The sequence below is a fragment of the Apostichopus japonicus genome, chromosome 2 (assembly GCF_037975245.1).
Source record: "Apostichopus japonicus isolate 1M-3 chromosome 2, ASM3797524v1, whole genome shotgun sequence".
Lineage (NCBI taxonomy): Eukaryota > Metazoa > Echinodermata > Holothuroidea > Aspidochirotida > Stichopodidae > Apostichopus > Apostichopus japonicus.
This window is the reverse complement of record NC_092562.1, coordinates 30,137,179-30,150,566: the sequence shown is the minus strand read 5'-3', so window position 1 is coordinate 30,150,566 and position 13,388 is coordinate 30,137,179. Positions and strand designations below refer to the sequence as shown.

Sequence of the window (13,388 nt, the reverse complement as noted above, 5' to 3'; positions counted from 1 at the left end):
TTCATTGGTCTAGAAAGCGTCCAAAAGGAACTTCCCTTGGGAATGTTCAGATGATATTAATGTCCCTGAGTTACCCTCATGACTGCAGACAGTAGGTAATATACTGTACGGGTAGTACAGTTGTTCAGGCAATATCTTGTCACTTAATATTTATAACAATATTTAGTCTGAACAAGTCACTCATTTGAAAGTTATAGAAGAAACATCTATCAAAATGTGATTCAAATTACCATTCTCATTTGTCATATTTGAATATATACCAAAAGTGTTACAGCTGTATTCATTTTTTTCCATTGTGATTCAAATTACCATTCTCATTTTGATTTTGGGAATGATTGTGCAGTAAACCTTAAGATTGTCAAGTTATAGCACATGGCATTGCCAGATACTAATATAGATTATGTTTTTGTTTATTACTAAAAAATCAATGACACATGCTAACTTTCCAAATGTGGTGATAAAATAGGCATTATATTGCAAATAAATATTCATGAATTTAAATTCTGATATTTCAAAGGAAATTATTATAATTAGTTTAATTATGTGTGCCAATATTATTCATCGCCTAATTAAAGGGGAATGCATCTTTTATCAGTGATTCATTCATCAAACTATAACATCCCTGTAATTTTCACACAGTTATATAGGTAGAAAGACTATTTTGAATTGACGTGACTTGTGTGACGTGACTCGTGTGACATTCGTGAAGGGTGATTTTCCATAAAATTTGAATATCTTCTGAAAAGGAAATTCAGTAATCCTTTTGGTATCTACAGTATGTGAAGACTTGATATTCATTATTTGGAGTAAAACTATTGTGTAGGCAAGGAGAAAAAAAAACAGTAAATTTTGTGACTCGCGTGACAGTAAATCGAGGGTGTTTTCAATTCACCACTGTTGTCTAATGCCTTGATGTCGAAAACAAATTGAAAATCTCTATTCAGTGATTCATTCATCAAACTAAATACATCCCTGTAATATCCACACAATAGGTAGAAACACTATTTTGAATTGACGTGACTCGCGTGACGTGACTCGCGTGACGTGACTCGCGTGACATTTTTAAAGGGTGATTTTCCCCAAAATTTGAATATTCTCTGAAAAGGAAAATTCAGTAATCCTTTTGGTATCTATGTGAAGACTTGATATTCATTATTTGAAGTAAAACTATTGTGCAGGCAAGGAGAAAAAAAAACAGTAAATTTTGTGACCCGCATGACAGTAAATCGAGGGTGTTTTCAATTCACCACTGTTGTCTAATGCCTTGATGTTAAAAACAAATTGAAGCTAATAAGTGAGCACTATGCTATATAGCAAATATAATTAGTCCAAAAACCTGATGATAACTATGATTACTACACATACAGTGTACAAATCTGCACAAAACGAAATTTCACTGTATTTTTCATAATTTAGTTACTACAGCAACCATTTGTTATTACCAACCCCATAATCAAACAAACGATTTTTCAGGGATGAACCAAATATTTTTAGTAACTACAAGTATTCTATTTATTGGAAACTTATACAATTTTAATGTACAATGATTTTAAATTTTTTGGTATGATGTTGACCTTATCATGGAATTGACCACCTGGTATTTTTTGGTTTATGACTAATTTTAATACCATTATCCTAAATGGGTATGAATGAAATACCAGGTACATATATTTATATAGACGTACCCTAGTTATAAATATCAATGTAAAAGTGATTAGATGTGTGTGATTGTTGTGCATGTTTTCTAACTTCTGTCGATACTGTGCAATATCAATCAATGTGCAGTTAAATTATCAATCATCTGTTATCATTTTGCATCATTTTAGGCTTGGAAATTTATCAGGTTGGAGCTAGCCTAGGGAGATGTTATCACAAATTTTGGTCCTTTAGAGGATTGTTTTTTAATCTTGTTTTCAAACAAATTCAATCATCTGTAGCATTGGAAGAACTTTTGGTTCTTTAGAGGATATTTTATTTTTGGTGGGGGGGGGGAAGAAAGATGTTCCGTCCAAAATTTGTTTGTTATGTTTTGCATCTATAGGCTTGGTTGTGAGTGTGTGTACTTGGGGTTTGTTTCTCAAAGAAAAAAATTTATATCCGCTGGATGCGAGCAAATTGCTGGCTAAAACATTGCGTCCCGGACGGAGGATCCTGCATTCGTAACAATGCTGAAGACTTGCCATTTATATATCTTGACCCAAACTTCCTTTCTTCAGTCAAAACTACCACTGATGATAAACATGTACATATGAGAGGGTTTTCTGTAACTTACCATGAGTTAATCCCGTTAAAGACTGTCCTTTCCACAGAATGCGGTACGTATAGAGTTTATTTAGCTCTCATCAAAGTAACAACAAATTCATGTAAAGTGAATAACTATTTTTAATTTCTGTTAATTATATATCATTTCATGTTAAGTACTGAAATGAAGAAACCTACATTAGCAGTATACATAAAAGATGTGAAAATCAAAGAAATACACACCTCTGACAATCACATTCATGATGGCATGGACTTGGTTACTGTATTCACCATTTTCATGGCACTCAAAGACAACAGATTCCACAGCACTAGCATCACCACAAGATGTCTGTCTGTTACATTCATTGCCTGTCGAGTCTACTTGACCAAATGCACCATCTCTCCTCCAACGAAGGTCTGCCGCATCCACTTCTGTATCAACCATGACAGTAACCGAATCTCCCATTGAAGCACCAGTGGAATACTCCATAGCTTCAATAGTTGCTGAGGAGAAATTTAGGCAGTAAGGTAGTGATACCAGCACACAGTCTGTTGTTAGTTACACATTTGTTTTATATTATTTTGCTGTGCTTTGTCATGTACATCATTGGTAAATCTGCCTTGAAATCATAGAGGGTGAGAGTCAAAACTGGTCAACCAGAAACTTGAATTTTATGTTAATTCAGTAGGAAACATTCACTTTTAGTTTGAATCATAGCTAATTGAAGCTTATGAATTTAAGAAAGAACATCGCCAACTTGTGTTCAATGTTAACACAAATGCTAATTTACAGTATGTCAGAAATTACAATGTTTGTGCCTGAGGGACAAAATTTGATGAAAATGACCTAACAATATTATATTCGTTAATCAAGTTCCCCTTCTTTTTTTTTTAAATTCGAGAGCTAAACATACTTTACCACATAAATTTGAATACAAAAGTTCCAAAAATGTTTTCCAATATTGGAAAAAAATATAAATTAGGAAAAAATTATCCTGCATATTTTGTGACATCTAAGTTTATTTTAAAGATGGAAACATTTCTGTGATAATTGTGAAACTCTCCAAAGTATCAACAAATTAAATATGTATCCTTAACACCTACAAATTACATAAAAGAAAGGGGAAAGAGGGGTAGGGGTGGCCAGCACTGTGAATTTTTGTAGGGGATGGAATTTGGTTACAAGGGACAGAATTTCTAGATGATGGACAAAATTTCAAACAGTTTCATGGTCATTTAACCAAGGCATTGCCAGGTGACCACACCATACATTGCTGAATCTTCACCAAATGGTTACATTACACACACAATGTATTCACATAATAAATTAGCTCTGAAACCAAAGTGATCCAGATGTTACTGCCCTCTGTAAACTTTTGCGCATGAATATTTCTCTGAAATGTTGTCATTGTAATATAACTTCTCAATTTTGGACACTTTTAACTTGTCACTGCCATAAAGCTACAAAGCTTACAATTACTTATGCAGCAAAAGAGCACTTTGCAAGCTAAAAATCCTGACATTCATACTACAATGCTACAAAATGCATTTCCCTTTTTAGGAAATAATTGCATAATAATGTTCATGCCATTGTGGTCCATTGTAGTCCATTGTGTACTATAATATGACAGAGGTAAAATCCAAAACTGTCTACTGTATGTCACATTAATAGTGCTCTTCTTGTTACAGCTTGAATTTGCCCACTTTTCCTTCAATAATCCCTGATTCCGATATTATGGGGATGGAAATTTCTGCATCTCCTAATCTTGTGAAAGCAGGTTGGCAGGTTTTTTTGACATGTTGTAAACAATGAAACATTTGTAAACGTTAGGAAGGGGAAGGGGTGGGGAATGGGTGGGGAAGGGGTGGGGAAGGGGTGGGGAAGGGGAGGATCAGGCAAACCTGACCCCCATGTATGGCCTTGTAAATTATTATCATCACATTTAACCTGAAACAAAAACATACATTATTTGTACATGTATGTAAAGCCTGATTTCTGTACATAACATAATTGTTACTCTAATAAATAGTTTGATATAAATATAACAAATTGGTACTTTGGAGAGTTTCACTGACTTTTAGTGTTATTTTGAGGCATCCTTTGTCAGTAAACCAGCATTGAAGTTGTATAAATATTTTCTGTGTTGCGCTTGTGACAAATACAACCCGCTTATTTATTGCAGCCATTAATGACTATGTCCAGTACGTATTGATTAAACACCAATTGGTGCGGTTGCCTTATATTTATGTTCATAACATATTCATTCTATGTCTGCAAAAACATTTACAGCAAAGCAAGAGTAATAAATGTTGTGTAGAATGCAAATAATTCAATGGCCTTCCTGTGGTCCCATATCCAAGCAGTTGTATGTTAGAACTACTCCACATATACTGTATACCCTCATATACCTGCTTCATTTGTCACTAAGACCCTCCATGCAACAGCTGGGCTTTCATCTTCTGTTACAGTGATGGTGTAGATACCAGTCCTTGCAGCTGTCTCCATGGTAGTAGGTAGGGTAAGAGTAGCAGGTTCACTGTTGGTGTTTTCCATTGCTTCATCTGGTACTCTAGGATCATTGACTGTAAACCTATAACCTGCAGATCCTGGAAGATCCACTGCTTTATCAAATGTTACACTGGCTGTTTGGGAATCACCTCTGTATACTTCAATGATAGTTGGATTTGTTGTGGTTGCTACAGGACTCCTTACCACAGCAACATAGAGAGGATCAGACTGACCTGGTAACAGGAATAGATAAATACTGTATTTACTTGATAATGGTTTGACAAAGAAACTGATGTGCAGGCCTCACAGAATGATAATTAACAGTGCTGAGATAATGAGCTCAGCAGTTAGTTTGTATCAATGATATGTCATTATTCTTAGAATTTAATCTAATAATCAGCAGTTGCTTAAGTGACCACAATTGTGGGAGAAATCTGCAAGGGCTTATGGATTACAACTTACATGAATGTACTGCACACCACTGACAGTACAACCATGCAGTTGTGTCTGTTACATACACTAAAAAAGTGATCAACTGTAAGATTGATTTTGACATTACATTATTTTTCTGAAAGTGCTATATTAGATGCTCATCAGCACCTGGGGCATGTTATACTAGGGTAGTAAAATTAATGGTTGCGTGATGTTCCAATCAATTTCAGATTGCAAAAAGAAAATTCGGAACATTCACTTGGACAAAAACCTATTATTTTTTTTCCAACTTTGAGCATCCTCCCTCCCAGTTTTGCATGTATTTTGGCATTTGTAATTCTTACTCCCTAAACTCCCCACGACTCTCTAGGACCTGACCTGTCTGAACTTATAGAGGCTCAGAGCATAGCAAACAGCATCCAGAGTCAATGGATGTATATATGTCATTATTTGATACTGGGTTACTAAAGTGTGACATGCATGTTCAAAAATGAATTACACAACGGTATCTATTTGAGTGCTGATTCTGGTTCTCCGGTGAATGTCAAACACAATTAGTAATGTTAAAAGATAATACAGTATTAAGAAAGGTAGATTTGAGGCAAATAAAAAGGACAAGTGATGATGTTAAAGTATGTTACTCCGTGTCCTACAGTTGTCTATAAACATAGCCCCTTCTCCATTAAAGTGAAGGGGAATATATATGAGCAATGTCAAATGATATCTTATGACACACAAAAAAAAAAATTGAAGTTCTTATCACATTCCATTGTAAGTTAATGAGGCTGATCATTTAAGACACCATAACATACGTTAACAACACAACAGGAATTTGGAGTTATAGAATTTAGCCACTGGCTCAATGACAAATTTCATCAACTAGTTAGATAGAGTACCTTAGAACTACTTGGAATGAAGTGTTTCCTAGCATGGAAGTTCTCAGTCTTCTCAATAATTTACATTCAAAGTGCATATTATTAATGTATGTTATGAAGACACCAAAAAATGAGACACCATCACATACGTAAAACAGATGTTCTAAAACCATGTTTTAGACTCATTGGATGATGGAAATATTTTAATTCTATTTCAAACATGGTGAAATATTAAGTGAGTTGAATATTCTGTGAGAATTCCTGACATGGGCCTAAAATAGATTTTCACAGTTAACGTATGTTATACAGGCTAGAAATGAGGACACCACACACAAATTGTGACTCATACAGAGGAATTGAACTGCTAGCAGTGAAAGAATTGTTTACTACCAGTGTATGTGGGGTGTTGATCAGTTACAAATGTTTTGATTTTCAAAACTATCAGTTGATAGTGAAATAATGCCCATTTAACGTAAGTTATGTTGAGGACACAGAACAATTTGTACAGTTTAACAACCAATAACAAGTTTTTTTCACATGTATTTTTGAATGAATTTGTCCTCTGAGATGCCATTAGACCTATTCTCAGCATGAGTAGTGAGTTTCTGGGACTTGCAATCCCTAGTACACTACTGTGCAGTGTGTGATTAGGTTATAATCATGAAAAGTTGCCACCAGTTAACGTACTGTATGTGATGCACGAGGACACCAAAAATATGTACGTTAACAAAGATGAAGATCTTTATTTTTCAGCAGTTGATGAGCATGGGTGACTGAAATTTGCAAGTGTAATTGAAGCTCTGCTTTCACTTGAATAGAAAATGCAAAGTCAAGGCATAATAACATGGGAAAAACTAAGAAAAGTGCATCTCAATTACAGCCATTTTCATAATGTCACATTTTGGTGTCCAAAATTAGGCCAATTTTTGCAGTAAAACCCTCATAATTTCGCATCCACCCAATGTATGGTTGAATAACTATCAATGATATCTGATGGTATATTGACACAACCATTGAAAAGGGAAATACAAGCAAAGGGGTATGATGAATGGAAATTTCAGCAAAATGAAAAAAGGGACATAAAATCTCTCCAGTATCAGATATATGCTTATATACTTACAGATACTTCATCGACAATATACATGTGTCAATTTCTGGGTATGAAATAACTTGACACATTAGACATTTTGTGGTCAAATTCTGCTCAATTGTACATTGAGTAGTACTGTAATGTTCGACCGATTATATGATAATTGCTCATTACCGATTACCCCTTAGTTGTGACAATAGGGCCGATGCCAATTACCGATTATTTCATCGTTTCATGGAACTGGCCTAATGCATGATTTAGTGTTATGCATGATTAACAACTTCTAGACCTACTGTATACAATCAAAGATTAAATTAACGACTTAACAATTCGACACTAATGATTAATGGGCCAAATGAAGAACACTGTATTACATAAATGGGGCGCTGTACTTTTACATCCATGAGTCGCAATATTGCAATCTTGCCACAACCCAGTACATGGCAGTGCTGTACAGACAACTGAAGGGGAAGTAGTTATATAGCTATTGGCTAAGAAATGAAATAAAAAGTTAGGGCCAGCTTTTACAACTGGTATGCTAACCATTATAAGTGTGTTGCAACTCCAACGTAAATATAATGAAAAGTACAGTAGACGGTAAGGAAATAAAATATTCATAATTTTGTAATCTGATATTGAAAAATAAAATGATCCCAAACATTTCACTTCAAGTTTCCAATGATTAACATCTGCAAGGGAACCCTTCTGATCGAATGTTGTTTCAACGATTTCACATATATGTAGTAAGTCAACAGCGCTTCTCCATTAATTTATGGGAGAAATCACACACTAAAGTCCTATTGACATCGTCGCGTGTCACTGAAAATCAGACTTACTTGAGTTGGTTGCGGTTAAGGAGTTCAGTTACACCAAGGGGTAAATTTTAGCACAAATGGTACATGTGGCCACGAAAAAAAGTTAGGTTAGTAGCAAAAAAGGATCAGGAGGGACACTCAAGTCCCAATCAAGGACCCTATAGGAGAGAAAAAAAAACTCAAGACACAAACACTCAGACTTGATTACCCTGCTTTAAAGTGTTTGTGTCTTGCATTCTTAAACCCATTCACACTACTAGCAAGTACAACTTTCTCAGGCAAACTGTTCTACTCATTCACAACCCTATTAATAATATATATATTAATAAACCCTATAAAAAGTTATGCCGAATATTAATCCTACTTTGTGACTTCTGGAGCTTAAGACAATGACCTCGGGTACAACTACTATTTGCAAGCATGAAGTCAGTGAAGGATAAATTATCAAAACCATACACAATCTTGAAAACCTGAATCAAGTCATCACGTATCCTCCTAAGTTTCAGGAAGTAAGATTCAAACTAAAAGAAAACATTCTATTTTCAAGAATAACACATGCCGCAAAAATGTTAATCACCTGAAGAATGAGCTCAGTATCCTCGACTGGTCTTTCATTACTAATGACCAAAATGCTGAATCTGCCTATAGCAATTTTTCCAATATTTTCTCACGGACCTTTAACAAGTGTTGTCCATACAGCGGGGTACACCCCTCAGTCCGACAAGTTTTCAGTCCGAAAATAAAAAACACGTTTTCAGTCCGAAAATAAAATACACGTTTTCAGTCCGAAAATAAAATACACGTTTTCAGTCCGAAAATGAAATACACGTTTTCAGTCCGAAAATGAAATACACGTTTTCAGTCCGAAAATGTTTTCAGTTGGGGAATGAAAGCAGTTTTAATGCCATAATATCACCAATAAACTGTGACAGCCCGAACTGATAGTAAAGAAATCGATTAAATCTTTCGTATATACTCATAATTGACAAATAAGGAGTAAAGTTGAGAAAATATATTGGAATTTTCGGTCCCCCTGGGACCTTCGTCAGCAATATTGGCAGTCGAATGAAAAGTACAAAATGTAACACAATGAAAGTATGACGTTAGGTTTAAAGTGTAAATTGCATTGATGGAATTAGAACCAAACAAACCATGACTGTACAGGAAGCTGATTAAGGGGGGTACACCCTCAGTCCGACAAATTTTCAGTCCGACAAGTTTTCAGTCCGAAAATAAAATACACGTTTTCAGTCCGAAAATGAAATACACGTTTTCGGTCCGAAAATGAAATACACGTTTTCAGTCCGAAAATGAGATACACGTTTTCAGTTGGAGAATGAAAGCATGCAGTTTTAATGCCATAATACCACCAATAAACGGTGACAGCCCGAACTGATAGTAAAGAAATCGATTGAATCTTTCGTATTATGTCTCACATCACCGGCCTCAACGAAGACTTGGGACCCCTTAACAACTATCAGTTACAAACATATGTAATCTGTTCTTTGCTCCTTAATCCGCTTCCTGTATAGTCATGGTTTATTTGGTTCTAATTCCATCAATGCAATTTACACTTACCTAGCGTCATACTTTCATTGTGTTACATTTTGTACTTTTCATTAGACTGCCAAGTATTGCTGACGAAGGTCTCAATATATTTATATTTATATATATATATATATATATATACATATATATATATATATATATATATATATATATATATATATATATATATATATATTTATATGTGTATATATATATATATATATGTGTGTATATATATATATATCTATATATATATATATATATATATACATATATATATATATATATATATATATATACATATATATATATATATATATATATATATATATATATATATATATATATATATATATATATATATATATATATATATATATATATATAAAATTTTGTTGTTGTTGTTGTTGTTGTTGCAATTTTTGCAATTTAATAAAACAACATTCAAATACTTGAATATGTAGTACAAAATGCACAGAAGGTCCACTTTATTGGGGCAGTTTTAGGTGATTTTGTGGTTTTCCCCTTCATACCAAAGTTAAGTGTACCACTGCCCTTGGAAGTTACCCCCCCCCATCCATAAACTGAACCTTCAGACTCACACATAGACTCGTAGACCTGACGTCAAACTAGGTAAATTGTTATTTTTACAATTGGACACATTCTACTAGGAGCAGGGATACTAGGAGCAGGGATATTATTATTATTATTACTATACGGTGGAGGGTGTGGCGTGACCGTTTGGAAATGTGATCATAAAGACCTCTAAATGCAATGATTATAAAGCAAACATTTAACTGATGTAACTTTGGACACTCCCTCACCCCTTCTCGGCCTCGTGCACCCCCTCACCCCCTTCTCCCCTCTTACACCCCTCACCCCCTTCTCACCCTCTTATATCCCCCTCGCCCTCGAACTCGATAATCTTGTTCATATACGATACTTTTCTTTCTACATCTTCTACAATACGTATAAGCAATAATACAACCGTCATCTTGTATGCAATTCAGAAAAGGCTATAAGAAAGCCTTGTCGTTAAACACTGGCAAGCAATAATTGATTCATTTATTAACGTAACGTTAAGTTTGACTTGACAAGACTCCTCGACCGAGGAGCCGAGGATTATGGTTCATTTCGTCTTATATGTTTACAAGAGGAACAATTAAAAATCAGTAATCGCACAAAATGAATAAAACTCGGGCTATGATTTTTTTTATGAGGTAGTAATAATCTTGAAGCGAGCGACTTTTCTTTTTTTTAATAATGTAGAATTTTGAAGCCGTGGTTGCTTCTATCTAGATTGATAATTTCTACACAATGATCAGTTTAAAGAAACACATGACGATAAGAAAACCTTTGTTGTTCCTTTTAATTGTCTTTTATGGTGTTTAGAGATAATCGATTTCAAACTCATGTGTGCGGCCTTTGTACTCTCAGTAAGATGTATCTATTGAGACAGAAATGTTCATATATATTGGCCATTCAAGTGATTCAACAGGCAATATATAAACTCAACATAATACGCGGTATAAACGGGGAGGTTTTCTGCTGTCTCTTTAGATTGTTACAACTTTTTTATTATTATTATTATCACCACAAGCATTGTAAATATACTTTGATGTAAATATATCTATTCTTAGAATTTTCTTATAAAGTTTCCATATTGATATTTTTTATCGTCATATGGTTTATCACTGCTTTGCATATATGCCTATTATTAATAAAAATGAGCAAGGTTCAGTATGGTCTAGGCTATATACGGTATACAAAGCAAATTTTGAAGGAAAATGAAGAGAGATCTTTTAGAAACAAATCATCTTTTTTGATGATTAATTTTGAAAGTGTCTAAATGGTTTGTATCATATGACAAATTATTTCAGTTTTGAATATAATATTTCCGCGTAGACGTGTGTATTCCAGAAAGAAAAAGAAAGAAGTAGGTATTAAAATATTATTAAGTTATCGTAGTTATAGTTATATATATATATATATATATATATATATATATATATATATATACATATATATAAATGCATTTATATAGCGCTAATTTTGTACAAAACATTCAAAAGCGCTTAACAGGGAAAAAGCCAACCAGTCGGGTCAATCAGAATAAGCAAGGTTAAACAGAGATGTTTTTAACTTTATCTTGAAAGCATCCAGGGTCAAGGAGTCGATACGCATCAATTCCACCGGAAGTGAATTCCACAACCGAGGTCCTTTGTATATATATATATATATATATATATATATATATATATATATATATATATATATATATATATATATTTATATATATATGTATATATATATATATATATATATATATATATTTATATATATATATGATAATTTAATAATATATAGGCCTATATATATAATGAACAGTATATATTTAAGCTCCGACTGAGAACATGGATTTTATGAGAACGTGGATTTTATATTCGGACTGAGAACGTGTCGGACTGAAAACGTGTATTTTATTTTCGGACTGAAAACGTGTATTTTATTTTCGGACTGAAAACGTGTATTTTATTTTCGGACTGAAAACGTGTATTTCATTTTCGGACTGAAAACGTGTATTTCATTTTCGGACTGAAAACGTGTATTTTATTTTCGGACTGAAAACGTGTCGGACTGAAAACTCGTTTTTTCGGACTGAGAACGTGTATTTTATTTTCGGACTGAAAACGTGTCGGACTGACAACGTGTACCCCATACAGCAGGGTACATAAGAAAGTTAATTATGGAAAATCACCATGGATTACTGCTGGTATCCTAAAATCAATCAGACAAAAACACAAACTATATTCTAAATACATACAAAACCCCACTTCAGTGCGTAAGTTAGCATATACAAAGTACAAAAATCTACTCATAACTACCATTAACTTGGCCAAAAAGATGCATTTTAGTACTGTAATTGAGGACCATAAGGGCGACTCCACACAACTATGGAAAGTGATCAACAAAATCCTGCATAAGAAGAGAGTTGATGTTACCAATAAGACATTTGCATGTGCTCATGGATTATCCTCAAATGATGATGATATTGCTAATGAATTCAATAGTTATTTTTCTTCAGTTGCTAGTGATTTAGCTAAAGAGCTTCATGCTGGCCAGCATACTCCATTAAGTTATGTTAATAGTAATATTCAAAATTCTTTTGTGTTTTTCCCAACTAATGTTGAGGAGGTAAAATTAGCTATGTCTAACTTAAAAAATGGCAAGAGTCCTGGTTATGATAATATTACGAATGAAATTCTAAAGCATGCAGCTGATATTATTTCAATACCACTAACCCATATTATCAATTTGTCTTTTTCAAATGGAGTTTTTCCGTCAGAGCTGAAAATTGCGAAGGTAATTCCAATTTTTAAGTCTGGGGACCCGAAGCAGTTCTCAAATTACAGACCAATATCTGTGTTACCTGTCATTTCTAAAATCATTGAACGTCTTGCATATGATAGACTTTATAAGTTTATTACAAAACATAAAATCCTATATACAAACCAATATGGTTTTCGCAATAAACATTCTACTTGTATGGCTGCTTTAAGTCTCATAGATAAAATTTCAAGAGGTTTGGACAATAGGCTCACTACTGCTGCCATATTCATTGATCTTTCTAAGGCTTTTGATACCATTGATCATCGTATCTTATTAAATAAATTGTTTGCCTAATGCCTATGGTGTTCGTGGTACCGCCCATAACTGGTTTAAAAGTTATCTCCAAAATCGATGTAATTATGTACAGTTTAATAGTTCCCACTCAAATCGTATCCTATGTAATATTGGTGTACCGCAGGGTTCTATACTAGGACCCCTTTTGTTTATTCTCTATATCAATGATATTTATAATTCATCTGCTTTTATCT

At 33.8% G+C, this 13,388-nt stretch overlaps 1 protein-coding gene across 1 annotated transcript in view; it reads right to left on the bottom strand.

The window, feature by feature from the left end:
* LOC139955788 (uncharacterized) overlaps positions 1 to 13,388 on the bottom strand; it is a 491,243-nt gene that overhangs the window by 235,499 nt on the left and 242,356 nt on the right. Inside the window, exon 8 of the mRNA XM_071955163.1 lies at positions 2,485 to 2,745. Coding sequence (XP_071811264.1) covers positions 2,485 to 2,745 — 261 coding nt within the window. The remainder of the gene's footprint in view (positions 1 to 2,484; positions 2,746 to 13,388) is intronic.